We start from the raw sequence: 25004 nt of genomic DNA, 5'->3' as shown, positions 1-25004 counted from the left end.
AATAAATAATGTTTCAAAAGTTTTCTAGGGTTCCCCAGTCAAACAATAGTTCTGTAATCTCATACATACCTGATAGTTGTTAGCTTGAGATTATTATTAATTTAAAAAATTAAAACAATTTATCATAAAGGTTATCACAATCTTGAATTATTTATTTGAAAAAATTAAATGAATATAAAAAAAAAAAAGAATTGCCAAAAATATTGATAGAACTAGTGAGATGGATGTGCTTGTTAATTACAAATCTTTGCAAACCTCAGAATCATATTGATATGGCCAGTCTCATTTCTTGTTTCACATTGATTTTCGTTCGGTATTTGCTTTTTATCACAGCAAGTGCAAAAACCCAACCTCGCATAAATAGGATGTCGCAAACAGAGTTAAGATTCTCTGTGCTCTACTGCTTCACCAAAATTCAGTAATATCCATGCTGCTAAATCATGTCTTGAGCATACTGTCGCAAGTCAGCTCAATGAGATTTTCTTCTTCAGAAGTAAAGTCAGCTGGATAAATTTGAGTGTACTGTAGGGTTATATCAGCTTAAGTAAATTTTAAAAAATGTCATTCAAAAATGTAAACACTTAGCTACTTATCACAATTTTCTATATGAAACCAATTTTAACATCTATGAAAAAATATGTAATGCATATGTGTATATTCTGACAGAAGAAAGGTAAATTTGAAGTGAATGATTGGCTGTTTTCATGCTTATCCGACTATAGTTTAATATGTATGCTATTTTTTTCTGTTTAGTTTGAAACGAGAGCTATTTAAGCAAGAGAAGACATGCAGAGCACTGCCAATTATCTTTGGCAACTCTCTGATATCCTAGGACAAGGAGCTACAGCAAATGTCTTCAGAGGACGAAACAAGGTTTGTATGGAAATTAATTTTTTGGATGGATACCACAGCCTTTTAAACATATATATGAAGCTTATTTAGGATTGTCCATATTCATAAATATATAGCGGTATTTGATGTCTGGACTTGGAAGTAGGTTAATATCTGCATTGAGTGAAATGGGATGTTTTTGTACAATCTCATTTTATTCTGGGACTAGTGGGTTATTTTACTCCACCCGCCAAGGTCTATAGGAAGCCTCAAAACTTCAAACTAGTGCTGCCTGATTCGAATTCATTCACCAATTCACTTCGGGTGAATCAATTCGAATTGATTTGAGTTTTTAAAAAATCGGCCTGGCCATTTCGTTGACCGACCATCCTCCCCATGCATTCCTAAAATAGGAGCGGCAGCGCTACCTCTTGCTGGCCATCCGCTGCCGCTCCTGCTTTAGGGGGCATGAGAGGAGGGTCAATCAGGAAGAGCTGCAGAAATCCTGATTTTACCTTGTATCATGCTTAGGTGCTCTTTGCTGTATCCCCCCTTGGCCTCCCGCTCTTACCGCAGCCTGAAGAGAGGATCACCGATTCTCTAGCGATCCTTACAGGCTGCCGTCATCCTCAGAAGCACTTTCCCTTTGACGGGGGCAGGACCGTGTCAGAGGGAATATGCTTCTGAGGATGACGGCAGTCTGCAACGATCGCTAGAGCACCGGTGATCCTCTCTGCAGCCTGCGGTAAGAGTGGGAGGCCTGGGGGAAGTTGGAGGACCTTCAAGAAGCAGGGGAGCATGCAGGCTTTTGGGGGAGGAGGGCTAGGCCTTTAAGGGGGGCATGCCTTCAGGGGAGGGGGGACCTTGTCTAGAAATACACGGAGGGAGGGAAGGGAGAAGGGGTAATGTTGAACAGGGGGAGCAGAGAAGGTGTACTGCTGGACAGGGGGAGCAGGGAAGAGAGAATAGATACTGCTGGACAGGGGGAGTAGGGAAGGGAATAGGGGTATTGCTGGACAGGGGAGGTAAAAGGAAGGGAGAAGAGGTGCTGCTGGACCTGGCAGAAAGGGAGGGAAAGGAAAAGTGCTACACACTGGAGGGAAGGGTGAGATGGTGCATGGGGAGAGAGTATGTTGGATTGGGGAGTGAGAAGAAGGGATGCCACTCGATGAAAGAGGACAAATATCATGAAGTTCTATGTCACGCAACGAGTGGTGGACACCTGGAATGCTCTCCCAGAGGAGGTTATTGTGGAATCTACTGTTCCTGGATTTAAAAGCAAACTACCGTATTTTCACTCATATACTGCGCACCCGTGTAAAACGCGCACACGGGTATAGCGTGCGGGGAGCTGTAATTTATGTAAATAAATTTTTATATACCGTGCATGCCGCCCCCGACTCTCCCGTTGCTGCCCGATTCTCCTTTCGCCCGCCCCGACTCTCCTCTGGCCAGCCCACTCTCCTTTAGCCCGCCCCGACTCTCCTATCCCCCTTGAAGTCCTGTCCCCACCCTGAAAGCCTGATGCCCCCCCAACGTCTGATTCACCCCCCCCTCCGCAGGACCGCTCGCACCCCCACCCCGAAGGACCGCTCGAACCCGCACCCCCACCCCGAAGGAACGCTCGCACCCCCATAGCCTCCCCGCCCCCATCATCATCTGACGTCGGAGAAAGGGCGGGACCGCCGGAAGAGGAAGCAGCTTAGACGCAGGGCTAAGAGAAGGGGCAGGACCGCCGGCAGAGGAAGCAGCAGGACGACGGTAGGAAACTTCTACATGATGGGGTGGGTGGGGAGGCTTTGGGGGTGCGAGCGGTACAACAAGAAAAGTTATTCGGTGTCAGCATGAAGGGAGCAGATGCATCAATGTCAAGCTCTTGATGTCGTCCGATGCACCAACATCTACTCAAGTGTCGCAGGTTATCACTCCTTCTGGTAAGCCAGCTAAAAAGCCATCAGCTTCCTAGACGGGGTCACAGGTCATTATGGCATCGAGTTCAATCATGCCGACCATGCAAAGACCCCTCTATGTGACTTGTTTCTAAATCGAGAGGTGCATCGTCATCCTCTCCGGAACGAGTCGTGGCACCGTTGGTACTGGCAGTGAAGCCACAGGTTCCAGTGCTTTCTTTCAAAGAGAAGCTTGATGCTCTCTCTTGTGCAGAGTATGGGGACACGTTTCAGCTCATTACCCTGACACTGACTCCTCCGGTACCGGCTCAGCCTGAGTTTTAAAGCCACACGGGATGCCAGTACTGCTATGCTTCATCAATGCACAGTCATGGCTCTCAGTACCGGTCATCATTCAGCCATGCATCGAAGCATCGTGCCTCCAGACACCATTCCAGTTCGTTGAAGTATCACTCTTCTTCTCGTTAACGTTCTCAGTCCAGCAAGTGTTCTTGTAAGTTCAAACAAGTGCTGCCCGATTCAGGGAAAAAATTTCAATTCAATTCAGCCTATTGAATCGATTCAATTTGATTTTCCTGCCCAATTGGGTGCTTTTTTCAAACATTCTGGTGGGTTTATTTTTATACCCTCTTTACCCACCCCACACCCCCTTTGTCCTCTCCTACCCACACTGGTACTGTGGTGTAAACAAAAAAGACTTTTTTTTCCTCTCTCTGTTAAATCCTAGCTCACATTTGCGGTCTAATACCAGTTCTGGCAGGATACACATTTCAAATCTGACACATTGTAATCACAAAACAGAAAAAAAATTATTTTTTCTACCTTTTGTTGTCTGGTCATTATTCAAATGATCTTGGTCTCAGGCTCTGCAACAAACGTCTTCTAATAACTCGCTTGCCAGGGTCTTCTTCCCATTTGTCATTTTTTTCTTTCTCCGTGCTAACCATCCATCTTCCATCTCTGTCCTCATCTTCTGTTTCCCTTCCCTCCCCGGAGGTCTGGCATATTTCATTTTTTCGTCACCATCCCCGCAGTTGCAGTGATTGTCCCCACCATCCTCAGATCCACAATCTCTCCATTTCTCAACTACCCTTTCATCCAGCATCTCTCCCTCCTTCCCCACCACCCCAGGGTCCACCAGCTCTCTCCTTCTCTTACCAATTCTCCCTCCTATCCAATGTATCTATCCTCCCTCTCTCTACACCAGGGATGTCAAAGTCCCTCCTTGAGGGCCGCAATCCGGTCAGGTTTTCAGGATTTCCCAAATGAATATGCATGATATCTATTTGCATGCACTGCTTTCATTGATTTATTTATTTATTCAATTTTCTATCCAGGGGAGCTCAGATCGGTTGACATGAGTTTATTCAGGTACTCAAGCATTTTTCCCTGTCTGTCTCGGGCTCACAATCTATCTAATGTACCTGGGGCAATAGGGGGATTAAGTGACTTGTCCAGAACCACAAGGAGCAGCATGGGTTTGAACCTACAACCTCAGGGTGCTGAGGCTGTAGCTTTAACCACTGTGCCACACTCATGCATATTCATTGGGGAAATCCTGAAAAACCCACTGGACCGCAGCCCTCGAGGAGGGACTTTGACACCCCTGCTCTACTCCATCTCTTGTGTCCAACTTCTCTCACTTTCTGTTCCTTCTCTCCCTAAATCCCATTGTCCATCTGTCTCCCTCTCCTGTTTTTAGACCCTTTATTTCTTCCCCCCTCCCCCCATTCCAGCATATGCATATCTCTTTGGACCCCCCTTCCCTCCCTCCCTCCATGTACTTCTACACCAGGGCACCCTTGAAGGTCTGCATGTTCCCCCCCCCCCTTTTTTTTTGTAGCGTCCTCCGGCTTCTCCCCTGGCTCCTGGTCTCACCTTTAGCTAATTAGAGCAGCCTGCAGTGGACCACTGGTGCTGTAGTGATCCTAGCAGGCTGCCGTCAGCCTCTGCAGCACATTTCCTCTTCCGCAGTCCCGCCCCTCTTCTGACATCTGGGGCAGGATCGTGGCAGAGGGAACGTGCTGAGGAGGATGATAGCTGGCTGCTAAGATCACTACGGCACCGGCGATCCTCTGCAGGCTGCTCTAATTAGCTGAAGGTGAGACCGGGAGACCGGGGGGAAGCCAAAGGATGCTACAAAGAGCGCCTATGCACTGCAACACTTTTCAACTGACCCTCGCCCCCTAAAGCAGGAGCGGCAGCAGCAGTGGACGGCCAGCAAGAGGCAGCACTGCCGCTCCTGCTTTAGGAGACCTGAACAAATCAGCGAGCCCAATTTGTTTTTTTTTTAGTTGTTTGTTTTTTTATAAATGAATTGATTCAAATAGATTCACCAAAGTGAATCGATGAATCGGGCAGCACTAGTCCAAACATGTTGCTTTCAAACGTCCAGAGAAATGTAAACATCCTGCATCGCCTTCTTCATTTGATTAGCACCGTTCCAAGTGGCAGCATCATTCTCCATCACTGTTCATTGACTCTGACCTTTTAGATGGATTCCAATATTGACATTTCTCACTCGACCACATAGGCTTATGACTCTCCTGAGCCAAAATCTCCATGTAAGACATCCTTTACAGAGAGACCTTCCTTCACTCTTTTCATTAGATAGTTGGGTATGGACCTGTCTGTCAAACTGGAGGCAGATTCCAAATATAGTGCCAAATTTTTGGAAACCATGGTGTATGATCAGCCTCCTCAGGAACTTATTAAACTTTCTTTGCATGGATCCTGAGAGAAACCCTTCATAAAAATTGTGAATCGCCTCTCTCTGTTCCTGTTGCTCCCAGAAAACTGGACTCTCTCTACCAGATTATTCCCAGTCCAGGTTTTGACAAACCTCAACTGTCTCATCAGTTTTTGGTGGTGGAGTCTACATTGAAAAGTCTACCCCATCCAAAGTTTATGCCTCGGTTCCTCCAGGTCGAGAGGGACATACTATGGACAGGTTTGGGAGACATCTTTACCAAAACTCCATGTTAGCAAATCGAGTCATTAATTACAATTTCTATTTCACATGTTACCTGAAACATCTAGTTAAGCAATTGCCTGCTTTTAATAAATATCTTCCATCCCACTAAGTGAAAGATTTCCGGCACATTGTTAGCACCCTCACTCAATTAAGGCGGTACATGGTTCAGTTTGCTTATGACACCATTGAGTTGTCTTCCAGGGCTGCTTCTGTGTCTGTGGCCATGAGGAGATTAGCCTGGCTCAAGGTTGCCGACATGAATGTTAACTTCCAAAACAGGTTGGTCAGCATCTTCTTTCTGGGGGAATGAGGCTTTTGGAGACTCCATGGAGAATGCTACTCATAAGTTCTTGGCCCACGAAAAATATTGGGATGCTTTGCTTAAACCTAAATCCAAGCCTGCCATAGCAAGACTATTCAAACCCTCCTCTTCATATTAAGAGGCGATTTTTGGCCAAACCTTCTGTTCCGTCCAGGCCACAACAGAAGAAACAGAAGCAGCAACGCCCTCAGAAACCTTAAACGTCTACTCTGACTAAATCGACCCAGTCTTTTTGATGGGCTACTCGAGAGCATAGTTGCAATCCCATTACATCAGCATCTCCTTCAGCCAATTGTGGTTAGAACAAAACGTAAGAATAGCCTTACTGGGTCAGACCAATGGTCCATCAAGCCCAGTAGCCCATTCTCATAGTGGTCAATCCAGGTCACTAGTACCTGGCCAAAACCCAAGAAGTAATTAATATTCCATGCTACCTGTACAGGGCCTCCCCCATGTCTTTCTCAATAACAGACTATGTACATTTCCTCCAGGAACTTGTCCAAACCTTTCTTAAAATCAGCTATGCTATCCACTCTTACCAAATCCTCTGGCAATGCATTCCAGAGCTTAACTAATTCTCTGAGTGAAAAAAAAATTCCTCCTAGTGGTTTTAAAAGTATTTCCCGGTAACTTCATCAAGTGTCCCCCTAGTCTTTGTAATTTTTGATGGAGTAAAAAAAATCGATCCACTTGTACCCATTCTACTCCAGTCGGGATTTTGTAGACTTCAATCATATCTCCCCTCAGCCGTCTCTCTTCCAAGCTGAAGAGCCATAACCGTTTTAGTCTTTCCTCATATGAGAGGCATTTCATCCACTTTACCATCTTGGTCGCTCTTCATTGAACCTTTTTTAGTGCCAATATATCTCATCTCCAAATATTTCCCATGTTGAGAGTTGATCATCTCAGACCTCTGGGTTCTACAGATCATTCAAGAGGTTACTCTCCATTTTCTCATTGTTCCTCCAGATTATCCTCCAAGAGAGTCTGCTTTGAACCCTCACCAGTCCTCCTTTCTTCAGGAAATCGATTCACTTTTCCTCCTCAATGCCATTGAGAAGATTCCTGCGGATCAGCAGAACCGGGGGTTTTACTCCTGCTGTTTTCTAGTCTCGAAGAAGACAGGGGGTCTACCTATCGTAGATCTTGAAGCCCTCAACAAATTTCCTTGTCAAGGAAAAATTTCAGATGCTATCTCTAGCTACTCTATATCCCATCTTGGCTCAAAACGATGCTCTCTAGATTTCCATTCATCTGTCTTACAGGAAGTACCTCAGATTTCAAGTGGCACACCACCAATATCAATACAAAGTTCTACGTTTAGGCCTGGCCTCCTCTCCCAGAGTCTTCACCAGGTGCTTGATAGTGGTGACAGAGGCCTTGAAGTCTTTCCTTACCTAGACAACTGGCTCATCAAGGATCATTCACCTCAAGGTGTGATCTTGGTGGCAAATCAAATTATATTATTTCTTCAGAACTTGGGGTTTGAGATCAGCTTCCCCAAATCAGAACTTCAACCTTCTCAGAGGCTCCAGTTCATCGCAGCTCTACTCGACACCACTCAATTCAGGGCGTTTCTTCCTCAAGAATGTTGGGACACTCTAATCCAACTTTGTCATCAGATCGCCCAGCTTCAGTAAATTTCAGCCAGACACAAGATGGTTCTGGATCACATGGCTACTACAGTGCACGTGACTCCCTTTGCGAGGCTGCACCTCTGGACGCCTCAGTGGTCTCATGCTCTCGACCCACTCTCACAGCATATTTCTATCACCTCATCTCTAACGGTCGCTTCATTGTTGGATGAACTCTTCCAATCTTTCTAGAGGTCTGTTGTTTTCACATGCCTCCTCATCAAAAAGTTCTCACCACAGATTCATCAACCTATTGAGGACGTATGAAGAAAGACTGGAAGCCCTGAATATGTATACCATAGAGGAAAGGAGGGACAGGGGAGATATGATTCAGACGTTCAAATACTTGAAGGGTATTAACGTAGAATAAAATCTTTTCCAGAGAAAGGAATATAGTAAAACCAGAGGACTTATTTTGAGGTTGAGGGGTGGTAGATTCAATAGCAATGTTAGGAAATTCTACTTTACAGAGAGGGTGGTGGATGCCTGGAATGCGCTCCTGAGAGAGGTGGTGGAGAGGAAAACGGTGACTTAGTTCAAAGAAGCATGGGATGAACACAGAGGATCTAGAATCAGAAAATAATATTAAATATTGAACTAAGGCCAGTACTGGGCAGACTTGCATGGTCTGTGTCTGTATATGGCCATTTGGGGGAGAATGGGCTGAAGAGGGCTTCAATGGCTGGGAGGGTTTAGATGGGCTGGAGTAGGTTTAAATGGAGATTTTGGCAATTGGAACCCAAGCACAGTACCAGGTACAGCTTTGGATTCTTGCCCAGAAATAGCTAAAAAGAAAAAATTGAAATTGAAATCAGGTTGGGCAGACTGGATGGACCATTCGGGTCTTTATCGGCCGTCATCTACTATGTTACTGACCCCCAGAGAACGATATTTTCACATAAAACTCTTGGAACTCAGAGTGATTTACTATGCTCTGAGCTTTTCAGCATCTAGTGGTGAATCATATCCTTGTAGTCTGAACAGACAATCAAGTCGCCATGTACTATATCAACATGCAAGGAGGGATGGGTTCTCTCCTCTGTCATGAGGCTCAGAAGAGCCAACTTTGGGTGATTGCTGTGAGAAAGATGTTGCAAGCAATCTATATTCAGGGGGAACAGAATTTCTTAGCAGACAAACTCAGCAGAATTCTTCAACCTCATGAACAGACGCTCAACTCAGCAGTTCTCCATCCCATTTTCTCTCGGTAGGAGACTCCTCAAGTGGATTTGTTTGCGTCTCCCCACAACAACAAGTTGCCCCAGTTCTGCTCCAGACTGTATTCACCTCATCGCAAATGCATTTCTTCTGGATTGGATGCACAAGTTTCTCTATGCGTTTCCATCCATTCCTCTCATTCTCAAGACAATTGTCAAAGCCAAGCAGGAGTTGGCCACTATGATACTTATAGCTCCTTGGTGATCTAGACAGCCTTGCTTCTCCCTTCTACTTCAACTAAGTATCTGAAAAGAACCAATACCTCTGCCGATTTTTCCTTCTCTTCTCACATAGAGTCATGGTTCTCTTCTACAGCCCAACCTTCGGTCTTTATACCTGACAGCTTGGTACCTCTCAGGCTGAGCTCAGCTGCTCTTCACCTCTCTCAGCCTGTCAGACTCATATTGGAAGCTTCCAGAAAACAGACCACTCAGCAGTGTTATCGGCAAAAATGGACCCATTTTTCTGCTTTGTGTCTCCTTCATCACCAGGATCCCACATCCATCTCTGTTTCCTCAGTTTTTGATTATCTCCTTCATTTGTCTGACTCAGGCCTCAAATCCACATCCATTAGAGTCCATCTCAGTGCTATCACTGCCTTTCATCGACCAATGGATGGAAAACCTCTTACTGCTCATCCTCTAGAACAGGGCTGCCCAAGTCCAGTCCTCGAGATCTACTGTCAGGACAGGTTTTCAGGATATCCACAATGAATATGCATGAGAGAGATTTAACTACCAAGAAGGCAGTGCAGGCAAATCTCTCTCATGCATATTCATTGTGGATATCCTGAAAACCTGGCCTGCCAATAGATCTCGAGGACTGGATTTAGGCAGCCCTGCTCTAGAAATTATTGGTATCACTAACCATGTTCTTGCATGGTTTCGCTCATATTTTGAGAATCATTCTGCCACTGTCTCATTTAATAACTCAATTTCAAATAAAATTTCTTCAAGCTATGGAATTCCTCAAGGGTTTATTCTTTCTCCACTCCTGTTTAATATTTTTCTCGCAACTTTAATGACTATTTGTCAATCTATTGGATTCAATGTGTTTGCTTACACAGACGATATTCAATTTCTATATTCCTTCAGAATCAATATCAATTACCAAGAAACTTGAGCAAATACATCAATAGCTCACTACTAATAGACTTGCTGTTAGCGTTTCCAAATCAAATGTAATGCTTTTTCCATGGAAAGAAGGCCTAAAATTCAACCACCCCATTACACTTACAGGTGCTACTCTTTAGACAGTCACTACCATCAAAATTCTAGGGGTCATATTCGATCAGAAACTGTCCTATCATGATCAAATTAGCAGTATAGTCAAATCAACATTTTTCAGGTTACGACAAATTCGCTCAGTTTCTAAATGGTTAGAACCAAAATCCTTAAATATATTAATCCATTCACTGATCATTTCTAAAATCGATTACTGTAACGCCTTATTCAAGGGTATTATTCAAAAAGAGATCAGGCGTTTACAGCTAATTTAAAACACCTCTATTAAAATTATCATGAATGCAAAAAAGTTTGACCATGTCTTGCCACTTCTTAAAAAATCTCACTGGCTCCCAGTATCGCATATAATAATTCACAAAATATGTCTTATCATTTAAGGCCCAACTCCATAAGTCTCCAGCTTTTATCGACAGGATTCTAATTCTCTACGCTTCCACTAGAACTCTTCTATCTAATGACCAACGTTTGCTAACTGTTCCATCACTTAAAACTATTAATACACAGACAATACATTTTTTCCATCGTGGCCCCCCAATTGTGGAATTCCTTGCCAATCTACTTAAGGGAGGAAAGAAACGGTAAATTTAAGAGTCAGTTAAAATGTTTTATTTTTAAAGATGCATTTGACTGCTAGACATCGTACAAACACCAAAACTAAAGCAAAACCCATCATTTTTTTAAAAAACAAAACAAAACAAAACCCCCTCCTCTTGTAATTTTCCTTGATTGTCTCATCTGCCTCCAATTATTGTATTTCTATCCTATTTACCCTGTCTGTTTTGAAAGTCATGTATTTGTTATATGAACTTTTTGTTCCCCTGTGTACTGTTATAAAATATTTTTAGAATTGTACATTGCCCTGAATATATGATAGGACGATTAAATAAATTTTAAATAAACTTGAAACTTCTTGTCTCTAGATTTATGAAAGGACTTTTCAATGTTAAACCACCTCTCAAACCACTTCCAGTGGTTTGGGATCTCAAGGTGGTTCTTGCTAAGTTGATGAAGCCTCCATTTGAACCAATGTCTATGGCTCATCTCAAATTCTTTACTTGAAAAGTTGTTGTCCTCATTTCACTCACTTCTGCCAGAAGAATAAGTGAACTTCAAGCACTGGTGGTGAACCCACCATTCACAGTGTTCCACCATGAAAAAAGTTGTACTTTGCATTCTTCCAAAATTCCTTCCTAAGGTCGTCATCGAATTTCATCTCAGTCAATCAGTTGTTCTTCCAGGATTTTTTCCCAGGCCTCATTCTCATTCAGGAGAAATGGCTCTTCATACTTTGGACTGTAAATGGGCAGTGGCCTACTATCTCGACAGGACAAAGCCGCCTAGAACATCTCCTCAACTTTTTATCTCCTTTGATCATAACAAGATGGGTCATCCTGTTTCCAAGAAAATTATTTCCAACTGGTTGGCGCATGTATCTCATTTTGTTATGGTCAGGCTAGACTACAACTGGGGAGTCATGTCACAACCCATAAAGTTCGAGCTATGGCAGCTTCAGTAGGATCTGATCTGATGAGATCTGTAAAGCTGCTACTTGATCCTTGGTTCATCCTTTCACCTCTCATTACTGTCTGGAATCTTATTCCAGATGGGATGGGCACTTTGGCCAAGTAGTATTTCAAAATTTGTTTTACTAAAGGCCAACCTTCCCACCATTCCATTCTGGTTAGCTTGGAAGTCACCCTGCTTGTCCTGGGATAAAGCACACTTACCTTAACAGGTGTTATCTAAGTGCAGCAGGCAGATATTCTCACAACCCACCCACCTCCCCTGGTTGGCTTCTTAGCTAGATTACTGGACTGAGGAACTGCAAGCCTGCGTCGGGCGGGAAGTTATTCGCGTATGTGCGATGCGGTTAGTCATGAACTTTCTAAAGTTTTTAAAAAGTGCCAATGCACTTTTGCAACTGTCCGTACTGGGGCTCCATGGATGACGTTGCCCATATGTGAGAATATCTACCTGCTGTCCCTGGATAATACCTATTATCCCAGGACAAGCAGGCAGCATATTCTTGACTGATGGGTGACGGCACCGACGGAGCCCCGGTACGGACACTTTTAGAGTGATTGCACTCTAAGAACTTGGAAAGTTGTAGAGACCGCACGCGCATGCGCGAGTGCCTTCCCGCCCGACCCCGACGCGCGGTCCCTCAGTTTCTTAGTTTCCGCGGAGCTAAGAAGTCGCATTTTCAACGGCTGTTGAAAAATTTTTTCATTCGCCTTCCCGCTCGCGTAAACTTTTTCGGGTTTTTTTGCCCTTCCTTTTTTCTTTCTTTTGTAAAAAAAAAAAAAAAAAATCTCTTATTTTTTTTCGAGTTTTCTTGATTTGCCCCGGCGGGGCCTACTGCCATCATTGAGGCCTCGGCCTTCGATTTGGCAGAAGCCGTTTTTCCGTTCATGCCCCCCCAGCCCGGGTTCAAGAAGTGCCAGCGGTGTGCACGGCCTATTTCCCTTACAGACCCACACAACTGGTGCCTTCAGTGTCTGGGTCCGGAACATCAGGCCTCCACCTGCACCCGCTGTGCCACTTTGAAAAAGCGGACTCTCAAAAATCGAGAAATACAACAGAGACTGCTTTTTGGCACCGACATGTCCGACCCCGCGTCTTCGGCACCGGTCTCGGTACCTGTTTCGTCGGCACCCACCTCATCGACGCCACGCGATACTGCGTCGGCGTCGCAGCATGCAGGTAAGCCGGCTAAGAAGCCTTCCCCGCTGGAACGTCCTCCGGTCTCCATTGCAGAGAGTCCAATCCTGCTGACCGTGAGGCGCCAGCGGAAGCGCTCCGCCCCTATTGAGGTGAGTCCCTCGACATCGGGCTCCTCATCTCCGGGGCGTAGAGCGGCACCGCAGGTACCGCAGAAGAAAAAAGCGGTACCGGTGCCCTCCCTTGATGATCGCATTGCGGCCATCTTACAGGTGCAGCTGAAGGAACAGCTCAAACAACTCCTTCCAGCTCTCCTGACACCGGGCCCTCCAGTGTCGGTCCCCACTGGGCAACCGGTACCGATTGTGGAACAGTCTGTATTGTCACCAACCACTCCTTCGGTACCGGTACACTCGGCCTCCACGGTATCGATGCCTGTCCTCGCACCGGAGCCCAGGTCTCATCACCAGTCGGTACAGACTTCGGCTCCGGTGCAACCGATAACATCGCCCGGTACCGCGTCGATGAGGTCAGGTAAGTCGGTACAGAAGTCCCGACACCGGGAACCATCCACCCCTGAGTCTCGGGACCGTGGTCCCCATATTCGAGACCCTGATCTGTGGGGCGATTCTGAAGAACCTTTTCTGTCAGAAGGGGAGTGTTCGTCAGAGGAGGACGAGCCTGTTCTTCAGGATACTTCCTCCAAACCTGATTCCACCTCTTTCTCTTCTTTCTTAAGAGATATGTGTGACTCTCTTTCCATTCCTTTGGAGGCCGAGTCTAAAAAGTCCAAAGCTTTTCTAGACGCTCTTGACTTTGACAAGCCTCCAAAGGAATTCTTGAAACTCCCTTTACATGACATCCTGAGGGAGACTTTTTACAAGAATTTGGAGACTCCTCTTACTGTCCCGGGAGCTCCCCGCAAATTAGATTCCCTATATAAAGTGATCCCTATTCCTGGGTTCGATAAACCACAGCTCCCTCATGAGTCTCTCCTTGTAGAATCCACCCTCAAGAAGACTTCAGGAGCTAGTGTCTATGCCTCTGTTCCTCCTGGCAGAGAGGGAAAAGCCATGGACAAATTTGGTAAGCGACTTTACCAGAATGCGATGCTTGCTAATCGTTCTGGTAACTATGCTTTTCATTTTTCTTTTTATTTAAAGCATCTCCTTACCACCATGGCTTCCTTTGAGCAGTACCTTCCTGTGGGGAATCGTGAGGCTTTCCATCAATGCTCCTCATCTCTTTTCCAGCTCAGAAAATTCATGGTAAGGTCTATATATGACACCTTTGAGCTTACCTCTAGAGCAACAGCCATGTCTGTAGCCATGCGACGTTTGGCCTGGCTCAGGGTCTCCGAGCTTGATGTTAATCATCAAGACCGGTTGGCTAATGCCCCATGTCTAGGGGATGAGCTGTTCGGAGAATCTATGGACTCAACGACTCAGAAGCTCTCGGCTCATGAAACCCGCTGGGATACCCTTTTTAAGACCAAGAAGAAACCTCCACCTCCACGGCCATTTAGACAGCAATCGGCCTATCAGCGGCGTTTTGTGGCTCACCCCTTGCAGCCTTCCACTCAGCAACCTCGGAGGCAGCGTCAACAACAGAGGCAAACGCCTAGACCTCAGCAGCAACAGCCAGCCAAGCAGCCTCCTCAGCAAAAATCGACTCAGCCCTTTTGACTTAGTCCTCGAGGGCATAGCCAGCGTTCACACATCTCCTCTCCTCCCTCAACCGATAGGAGGACGACTCTCTTTCTTTCTCAGCCGGTGGGAAGTTATCACTTCGGACCAATGGGTCCTCAACATCATCCGCCACTGCTACTCTCTCAACTTTCACACCCTTCCGGGCCAAAGTCTACCAAAAGAGTCTGCTTTGCACACTCCTCAATCTGCCCTTCTTCGTCAGGAGGTTCAATCCCTCCTCCTTCTGAACGCCATAGAGCAAGTTCCTCTAGATCAAAGGGGGCAGGGATTCTACTCCCGTTATTTTCTAGTTCCCAAAAAAACAGGAGACCTCAGACCAATTCTAGATCTGCGAGACCTCAACAAATGCTTGGTCAAAGAAAAATTCAAGATGCTATCTCTAGCTACACTTTATCCTCTCCTCGATCACAACGACTGGCTATGCTCCCTCGATTTCAAAGAGGCCTACACTCACATTCCAATCAACCCGGCCTCCAGACAGTACCTTCGCTTCATGATCAATCACTGTCATTACCAATACAGTGTGCTCCCCTTCGGTCTTGCCTCCTCTCCAAGAGTGTTCACAAAATGTCTGGTTGTGGTAGCAGCGTTCCTGCGCTCCCACCACCTTCAGGTTTTTCCCTACCTGGACGACTGGTTGATCAAGGCCATTTCATCTCAAACTGTTCTTCTGGCCACCAACCAAACCATCTTTTTTCTACAACTTCTAGGGTTCGAAATCAATGTACCCAAGTCTCACCTTCTTCCTACACAGAGACTTCAATTCATTGGAGCGGTGCTGGACACTGTCCAGATGAGAGCCTTCTTGCCGGACAACCGTCTTCAGAACCTCCAATCGCTCTGTCAGCAGGTGCTGCCCCAGCACTCCATTTCTGCAAAGCAGATGATGATTCTCTTGGGTCACATGGCCTCCACAGTTCATGTCACACCCCTGGCACGTCTTCACCTGCGCACTCCTCAATGGACCCTGGCTCTACAGTGGTCTCAGGCGACAGACTCTTGCTCACGACACATATCTGTGACATCATCTCTTCGTCAGTCTCTACAATGGTGGTTGACATCCTCAAATCTCTCCAGGGGCCTTCTGTTCCATCTGCCTCCTCATCAACTGGTCATCACCACCGACGCCTCCCCTTATGCATGGGGAGCCCATTTGAACGAGTTCCAAACTCAAGGCGTTTGGACTCCTCAGGAAAAGAAGCATCATATCAATTTCCTAGAACTCAGGGCAATGTTCTATGCCCTCAAGGCCTTCCAACACCTTCTGTTTCCTCAAGTCCTTCTACTCTGCACAGACAACCAGGTAGCCATGTACTACATCAACAAACAAGGTGGAACAGGCTCTCGCCTCTTATGCCAGGAAGCTCAGAGAATCTGGTCTTGGGCAACCACTCGCTGCTTATTCCTGAAGGCGATTTATATTCAAGGAGAACAGAATTACTTAGCGGACAAGCTCAGCAGAGTTCTCCAACCCCACGAATGGACTCTCGACCCATCGACTCTACAGTCCATCTTTGCCCAATGGGGCACTCCTCAGGTGGACCTCTTTGCAGCTCCTCACAATCATCAGTTGCCCCAATTCTGCTCCAGACTCTACTCTCCCCACCGTCTAGCAGCGGATGCTTTTCTTCTGGATTGGTCCAATCGGACCTTGTTCAAACTAAAGAGGGAACGGGCCACCATGATCCTGATTGCTCCACGGTGGCCCAGGCAACATTGGTTCTCCCTTCTACTTCAACTCAGTTCCAGGGATCCATTTCTACTTCCACTGTTTCCCTCTCTGCTTACACAGAATCAGGAAACCCTTCTCCATCCCAACCTGCAGTCCCTACACCTGACAGCTTGGTATCTCTCGGGCTGACTTCAACTGATCTTATCCTATCTCAGCCTGTTCGCTCCATTCTGAACGCCTCCAGGAAACCAGCCACTCTACAATGTTACCATCAAAAGTGGACGAGGTTTTCTTCTTGGTGTCTCCTTCATCATCATGACCCCAAGTCTCTTGCAGTGGAGACTCTATTGGATTATCTGCTTTCTCTGTCTAACTCTGGTCTCAAGTCTACTTCCGTCAGAGTCCATCTCAGTGCCATTACGGCCTTTCATGAGCCAGTCCAGGGGAAACTCCTTTCAGCTCATCCCCTAGTCTCCAGATTCATGCGAGGTCTTTTCAATATGAAACCACCTCTCAAAGCACCTCCTGTGATCTGGGATCTGAACGTGGTTCTCTCCACCTTGATAAAGCCTCCATTTGAACCCTTGGCTACTGCCTCTTTCAAATTTCTCACTTGGAAGGTACTTTTTCTTATTGCTCTCACCTCTGCCAGGAGGGTCAGTGAGCTCCATGCACTAGTTTCTGACCCACCTTTCACAGTCTTTCATCATGACAAGGTGGTTCTACGTACACATCCAAAGTTTATCCCTAAGGTTGTCTCTGAGTTCCATCTCAACCAATCTATTGTACTGCCTGTTTTTTTTCCCAAACCTCACTCCCATTCCGGAGAACAGGCTCTTCATACTTTGGACTGTAAGCGGGCTTTAGCTTACTATTTAGACCGTACTAAGCCCCACAGATCATCTCCCCAACTTTTTCTGTCCTTTGATCCGAATAAGTTGGGACGTCCTGTTTCTAAACGTACGCTATCTAATTGGCTTGCGGCTTGCATTTCATTCTGCTATGCTCAGTCGGGACTGACACTGGAAGGTTCTGTCACGGCCCATAAAGTTAGAGCTATGGCAGCATCTGTAGCTTTCCTCCGTTCCACGCCTATTGAGGAAATCTGCAAAGCTGCTACGTGGTCCTCAGTCCATACTTTTACATCTCATTATCGGGATGGACATTTCGGCCAATCTGTTTTGCAAAATTTGTTTTCCTAATGGCCAACCTTCCCTCCATCCCTCTTTTTGTTAGCTTGGAGGTCACCCATCAGTCAAGAATATGCTGCCTGCTTGTCCTGGGATAACAGTTACTTACCGTAACAGGTGTTATCCAGGGACAGCAGGCAGATATTCTTGCATCCCACCCACCTCCCCGGGTTGGCTTCTTAGCTGGCTTATCTTAACTGAGGGACCGTGCGTCGGGGTCGGGCGGGAAGGCACTCGCGCATGCGCGGTGCGGTCTCTAGAACTTTCCAAGTTCTTAGAGTGCAATCACTCTAAAAGTGTCCGTACCGGGGCTCCGTCGGTGCCGTCACCCATCAGTCAAGAATATCTGCCTGCTGTCCCTGGATAACACCTGTTACGGTAAGTAACTGTGCTTTACGGTAAGTAATTGTGCTTTATATACCATGCATTTGAAATTGTAGGTGGTTTAAAGTAAATATACATGTCTAATAACTGAAGGCACTGCTAAACCTCCAATGTATTAGAATGACCTCACACTGATAACCCAATATTTATATAATATATGTTTAATAGTAATAAATAAAAGATAGCTTCTTTAATAATAATAAATAAAAGACAGCTTCTATAAAAATAGTATCCAAATAGGATATAGTATCAGCAAATTAGGCTAACGGAGGAGCTTACACAGAGTACCGGTCTGTCATATGTTGCCCAATCCGTTCTGAAGCATAAGTCACCAGGTTTGCTACTTTTATACCCTAGTTTAGTAGCCTAGGGTTAAGAGTGTTACCTGGTTACAAATTACATACTTAATTGGATTGTCACATTTGTCATTTTTTGTTGATTGGATGGTATTCATACTGGTAACTGAGTCATATTGAAGCATGATGTCACCTGGTGCCAAATATGACTTCTCTATTTCCCATGACAGTACATTCTTAATACTAAGGTCAATAATTCCTGAGAGTGGGCCCCCCTCTCTCCTAGGCTTGATTGTAGATTTATCAGCTCTTTTTACCTGCGGTTAGTATGACTTCTGGTAAGTCATTTTTGACCTAGATTTATGTGGTTTGGTTTTCTTCTGACCCAAGCACTTTCTTGGAAAATTCCAGAACATCTAATGCGGTCACAGTCAGGTGTTTACTGGCTTCTAGGGCAAAGATGAACTCCTTGCAAAAGTATTATTATCCCAGGACAAGCAGGCAGCATATTCTTAACACATGGGTGACGTCACCGACGGAGCCCTCGGTACGGACCTTTTTAACTAGAAGTTTCTAGTTGGCCGCACCGCGCGTGCGCGAGTGCCTTCCCGCCCAACGGAGGAGTGCGTGGTCCCCAGTTTCTTCGTTTCCGCGGAGCGAAGAAGACGCGTGTATTTTTTCAACGGCCGTTGAAATCACTTTTTGCCTTCCCGCTCGCGCTTTTGTTCTAAATTTTTCTCCCTCTACCTTCGGGTTTCCTTTTTATTTGAATTGCAAAAAAAAAAAAAAAAAAAAACTTTGATTTTTTCCTGTTTCTTTCGTTTTTGCCCCGGCGGGGCCTGTTGCCATTATACAGGCCTCGGACTTCGATTTTGCGGAGGCTATCTTCCCCTTCATGCCCCCGCAGGTCGGTTTTAAGAAGTGCCAGCGGTGTGCACGCCCGATCTCCGTTTCTGACCCACACAATTGGTGTTTGCAGTGCCTGGGTCCGGAGCATCGGGCGGACTCCTGCACCCGCTGTGCCACTTTGCAAAAACGAACTCTTAAAAACCGAAGAATCCAGCAAACCCTTCTCTTCGGCACCGAGTCGGCGATGGATTCCTCACCTTCAACGGCGGTACCGCAAAAATCGGCACCGTCAAGCTCGACACCGACCGACCCCGCATCGGCGCCACTGGCGCCAGGTAAGCCGGCTAAGAAGCCTTCCTCTTCCCTCGAGCGCCCTCCTGCTACGGTGGCGACACCGTCCCTACCGGCATCGCACCGGTCCCGTAAACGCTCCGCCCCGATATCGGTGAGTGCCTCGTCATCGGCCTCCTCATCGCCGGGGCGTGGAGCGGCATCCAAGGAACCGAAGAAAAAGAAAGCGGTTCCGATGCCACCCCTAGATGACCGTATCTCGGCCATTCTACAAACTCAGCTTCAGGAGCAGTTGAAGAAACAACTTGAACAACTGCTACCCTCTATCCTGGCACCGCTCCTTCCGGTACCAGACCGGCCCGAGCCCCGCACCGAGCCCCCGGTGTCCACTCCTTCGGTACCGGTAAACACCTCGATGCCGATCCTTTCGGCCCAACAACTTCATGATGATCCAGTGGTTCATTCTCAACCCACAGTGGATCCTCCTCGGCACCAGGCGGTACGGCACTCTTCTCGGGACCGAGAACGACGCCGATCGTCCTCCCCTGGTACCGTTTCGGTGCGCTCTGGTAAATCTTTGTCCAAGACTCGCCACACCGCACCCTCCACCCCGGTGTCCCGACATGCACCAGAGGTCAGGGATCCTGATTTATGGGAGGAGACTCCTCTCGGTACCGAGGAGGATCCCTCCTCATCTGATGAGGAACCATCGGCACCTGATGCCACCTCTAAACCTGAACAGTCCTCTTTTTCTAAATTTCTGAGGGAAATGTCTGCTGCTCTGTCCCTTCCCCTGGAATCTGACTCCAAAAAGTCCCAAGCCTTTTTAGAAGCCTTAGACTTTGAGCAACCTCCTAAGGAGTTTCTCAAGCTTCCCGTGCATGACATCCTACGGGAGACATTCTACAAAAACTTGGAAAATCCCCTCACGGTACCGGGAGCTCCCCGTAAACTGGACAACCTTTACCGTGTCATCCCTATTCCTGGATTCGACAAATCTCAATTGCCCCATGAGTCCCTTCTGGTGGAATCCACCTTAAAAAAGACTCAGGGCTCCAGTGTCTATGCCTCTACCCCTCCTGGCAGAGAAGGTAAGACCATGGACAAGTTTGGCAAGAGGCTTTACCAAAATGCCATGCTTGCCAACAGGGCAAACAACTATTCCTTCCATTTTTCCTTCTATCTCAAACACTTGGTCCAGCAGCTGTCTGCCCTCCAGAAGTACCTACCTGAGCGCAAGGTCCCGCTATTCCAACAGCACATCTCTGGCCTTCTCCAAATGCGCAAATATATGGTCCGCTCGATATACGACTCCTTCGAGCTCACCTCTCGGGCCTCTGCCATGGCTGTAGCCATGCGTCGCTTGGCCTGGCTCAGAGTCTCCGACCTGGACATCAACCACCAGGACCGTCTGGCCAACGCCCCCTGTCTCGGGGATGAGCTTTTTGGAGAGTCACTGGATTCCACCACCCAGAAACTCTCTGCCCATGAGACCAGGTGGGACACCCTGATCAAGCCGAAAAAGAAGGCACCGCCTACCCGACCTTATCGGCCACAAACATCTTATCAACGGAGGTTCTCAGCCAGGCCACTCAATCCGCCTCCCCAGCAATCTAGGCGGCCCCGTCAACAGCAACATCACGCTCAGGCTCGATCTCAGGCCTCTCAACCCTCTAAGCCTCCTCAGCCTACTAAACAAACTCAGCCCTTTTGACTCTTCTCTCCAGGGCATAGCCAGTCATCCACCCTTGCTACCTCTTCCACAACCCATCGGAGGTCGTCTCACCATTTTCTCCAGCCGTTGGGAAATCATCACATCGGACCAGTGGGTCCTCAACATCATCCGCCACGGCTACTCTCTCAACTTCCAGACTCTACCTCCGGACAACCTTCCCGTAGAGTCTGCTTCAAACTCATCTCAAACCCCCCTCCTCCTGAGGGAGGTTCAATCCCTCCTCCTTCTCAATGCCATCGAAGAAGTACCTCCAGATCAAAGGGGGCAGGGATTCTACTCCCGCTACTTCCTGGTACCCAAAAAGACGGGAGACCTCCGTCCCATTCTCGATCTCAGGGACCTCAACAAATGTCTGGTCAAGGAGAAGTTCAGAATGCTCTCCCTTGCCACGCTCTACCCTCTTCTTTCTCAACACGACTGGCTATGTTCCCTGGACCTCAAAGAGGCCTACACTCACATCTCCATCAATCAAAATTCTCGCCGCTACCTGCGGTTCCAGGTACTGCACCATCACTATCAGTACAAGGTGCTACCGTTCGGCCTCGCTTCCTCACCCAGGGTCTTCACCAAGTGCCTTATAGTGGTAGCGGCCTTCCTCAGGTCTCACAACCTCCAGGTGTTCCCCTATTTGGACGATTGGTTGGTGAAAGCACCTACGTCTCAACTTGTGCTACAGGCTACTCATCACACCATCTCTCTCCTCCACCTCCTGGGGTTCGAGATCAACTACCCCAAGTCGCATCTGCTTCCCACCCAGCGACTTCAATTCATTGGAGCAGTTCTGGACACCACACTAATGAGGGCTTTTCTCCCCTCCGATCGTCAGCGGACCCTGCTCCACCTCTGTCGTCAGGTGCTCATGCATCCCTCCATTCCTGCCCGACAGATGATGGTCCTCCTGGGTCACATGGCCTCGACGGTGCATGTCCTTCCTCTGGCACGTCTCCACCTTCGCACGCCTCAGTGGACTCTCGCCAACCAGTGGTCACAGACTACGGATCTTCTTTCTCATCCCATCTCTGTGACATCATCTCTTCAGCAATCTCTCCAATGGTGGTTGAACTCCTCAAATCTTTCCAGGGGTCTGCTCTTTCATCTGCCCCCCCCACTCTATGATCATCACCACAGATGCGTCCCCCTACGCGTGGGGAGCTCACCTAGGAGATCTACGCACCCAGGGACTTTGGACCCCACAAGAGCGTCGTCATCACATCAATTTCCTGGAACTCAGAGCCATGTTCTATGCCCTCAAGGCTTTCCAACATCTTCTCTGCCCTCAAGTCCTCCTCCTGTGCACGGACAATCAAGTCGCCATGTACTACATAAACAAGCAAGGCGGCACCGGATCTCGCCCCCTTTGTTTGGAGGCTCTGCGCATCTGGACCTGGGCCACGGACCGCAATCTTTTTCTCAGGGCGGTCTATATCCAGGGCGAACAGAACTCTCTGGCCGACAATCTCAGTCGCATCCTTCAACCCCACGAGTGGACGTTGGACCCTCCGACTCTGCTCTCCATCTTTGCTCGATGGGGCACTCCTCAGGTGGACCTCTTTGCAGCACCTCACAATCATCAGCTGCCCCAATTCTGCTCCAGACTCTTCTCTCCTCACCGTCTGGCCCCGGATGCATTCCTGCTCGATTGGAGGGATCGGTTCCTGTATGCCTTCCCTCCACTTCCTCTGATGTTGCGGACCTTGTCCAAACTCCGCAAAGACCACGCCACCATGATTCTTATCGCACCTCGGTGGCCTCGCCAACACTGGTTCTCACTCCTGCTCCAGCTCAGCTCCAGGGAACCCATTCTACTTCCTGTGTTTCCTACTCTACTTACGCAACAGCATCAGTCTCTGCTACATCCCAATCTGTCTTCGCTCCACCTGACAGCTTGGTTTCTCTCGGGCTGACCTCTCCGGAGAATCTATCTCAACCGGTCCGCCTCATTTTGGACGCTTCCAGGAAACCGGCCACTCTCCAATGTTACCATCAGAAGTGGACCAGATTTTCCTCCTGGTGTCTCCGGCATCATCAAGAACCCACCTCCTTAGCGGTGGAAACTGTCTTGGAATATTTGCTCTCTCTGTCCAACGCTGGCCTCAAAACTACCTCCATCAGAGTCCACCTCAGTGCCATCACTGCGTTTCATGAGCCTATTCTCGGAAAACCCCTCACGGCTCATCCTCTGGTTTCCAGATTCATGAGAGGACTCTTCAACATCAAACCGCCTCTCAAGCCTCCTCCTGTCGTCTGGGACCTGAATGTGGTTCTCTCAGCTCTCATGAAACCTCCGTTTGAGCCTCTTGCCACAACTTCTCTCAGGCTCCTTACCTGGAAGGTGCTTTTCCTAATTGCCATCACCTCTGCCAGGAGGGTTAGCGAACTGCATGCACTGGTTGCCGACCCACCTTTCACTGTTTTTCACCATGACAAGGTTGTTCTGCGTACCCACCCTAAATTCCTCCCCAAGGTGGTCTCAGCTTTTCACCTCAACCAGTCCATTGTGCTGCCCGTCTTCTTCCCTAAGCCTCACTCGCATCCTGGGGAACAGGCGTTGCACACGCTGGATTGTAAGCGTGCCCTTGCTTACTATCTTGATCGTACCAGAGCTCACCGAACAGCCCCTCAGCTCTTTTTGTCTTTCGACCCCAACCGTTTGGGTCGTCCTGTCTCCAAACGGACACTTTCAAATTGGCTTGCTGCCTGTATTGCTTTTTGCTACGCTCGGGCCGGTCTCTCACTGGAAGGAACTGTCACGGCCCACAGAGTCCGAGCTATGGCTGCTTCTGTGGCTTTCCTCCGCTCCACGCCCATCGAGGAAATCTGCAAGGCGGCCACTTGGTCCTCAGTTCACACGTTCACTACTCACTACTGTCTGGATGCGTTCTCCAGACGGGATGGACACTTCGGCCAATCTGTGTTACAAAATTTATTTTCCTAATGGCCAACCATCCCACCTCCCTCTTTGTTAGCTTGGAGGTCACCCATGTGTTAAGAATATGCTGCCTGCTTGTCCTGGGATAAAGCACAGTTACTTACCGTAACAGGTGTTATCCAGGGACAGCAGGCAGATATTCTTACGTCCCACCCACCTCCCCGGGTTGGCTTCTTAGCTGGCTTATCCTAACTGGGGACCACGCACTCCTCCGTCGGGCGGGAAGGCACTCGCGCACGCGCGGTGCGGCCAACTAGAAACTTCTAGTTAAAAAGGTCCGTACCGAGGGCTCCGTCGGTGACGTCACCCATGTGTTAAGAATATCTGCCTGCTGTCCCTGGATAACACCTGTTACGGTAAGTAACTGTGCTTTTGTGCTGATAAGAAAATATGCACTTTTTGCATTGTTCATTAGGCTTGGGTAAGTTCAATTCAGCAACACAATATCTGTATTTTAAACATTTCTTCTGGGGTCTCATGGGGGTCTTCACGTTCATTCTCATGAAGGTCTTCCTCTTTATTCTTCCTCATTACGCACATTTCACAACATAAAATATACATCTAAATTGAAATAAGTAACCATTTTAAAAGTCGTGCTTTTGATTTTAAGAGAAGTCTATGAACATTCTTCAATCAGGTCTTGACCTGTTTTACTTTAATCAATTAAATCTCGTATTGAACAAAGGTGTTTCTATAATAAGTTGATTTTTCTCTCTTTAGACTACTGTAATTTGTTCCTCTATCTCTTTTAGAAAACAGGAGACTTGTATGCTGTCAAAGTGTTCAACACCTTGAGCTTCCTTCGTCCAGCAGATGTTCAGATCAGGGAATTTGAAGTGCTGAAGAAATTAAATCACAAGAATATTGTCAAATTGTTTGCTATAGAAGAAGAGGTAAATGCCAATATTTTGTTTTTGTGACTATTATATGACATCACATGGGATGGAATTTAACCCCCTCTTTTACTAAAGCTGGCTGCACGGGCTAGCGTGGTAAATGCTCAGCTGGCCTTAGGTATTGAATGGGCATTGGAGTATTTGCCATGTGAACATAAGAACATAAGAAATGCCTTCACCAAATCAGACCTTTGGTCCATCTAGTCCGGTGACCCGCACACACGGAGGCCAATCCAGGTGTTCTCTGTTTAAGACCTAG

At 47.3% G+C, this 25004-nt stretch overlaps 1 protein-coding gene across 1 annotated transcript in view; it reads left to right on the top strand.

Moving 5' to 3' along the window:
* TBK1 (TANK binding kinase 1) overlaps nucleotides 1-25004 on the top strand; it is a 330489-nt gene that overhangs the window by 17667 nt on the left and 287818 nt on the right. Inside the window, exons 2-3 of the mRNA XM_033958608.1 lie at nucleotides 754-873; nucleotides 24602-24742. Coding sequence (XP_033814499.1) covers nucleotides 787-873; nucleotides 24602-24742 — 228 coding nt within the window. The 5' untranslated portion in view covers nucleotides 754-786. The remainder of the gene's footprint in view (nucleotides 1-753; nucleotides 874-24601; nucleotides 24743-25004) is intronic.

This window comes from Geotrypetes seraphini, chromosome 9, assembly GCF_902459505.1.
Source record: "Geotrypetes seraphini chromosome 9, aGeoSer1.1, whole genome shotgun sequence".
NCBI classification, from domain to species: Eukaryota; Metazoa; Chordata; class Amphibia; order Gymnophiona; family Dermophiidae; genus Geotrypetes; species Geotrypetes seraphini.
The sequence above is the reverse complement of the archived record's forward strand: the minus strand, read 5'-3'. Positions and strand labels throughout refer to the sequence as shown.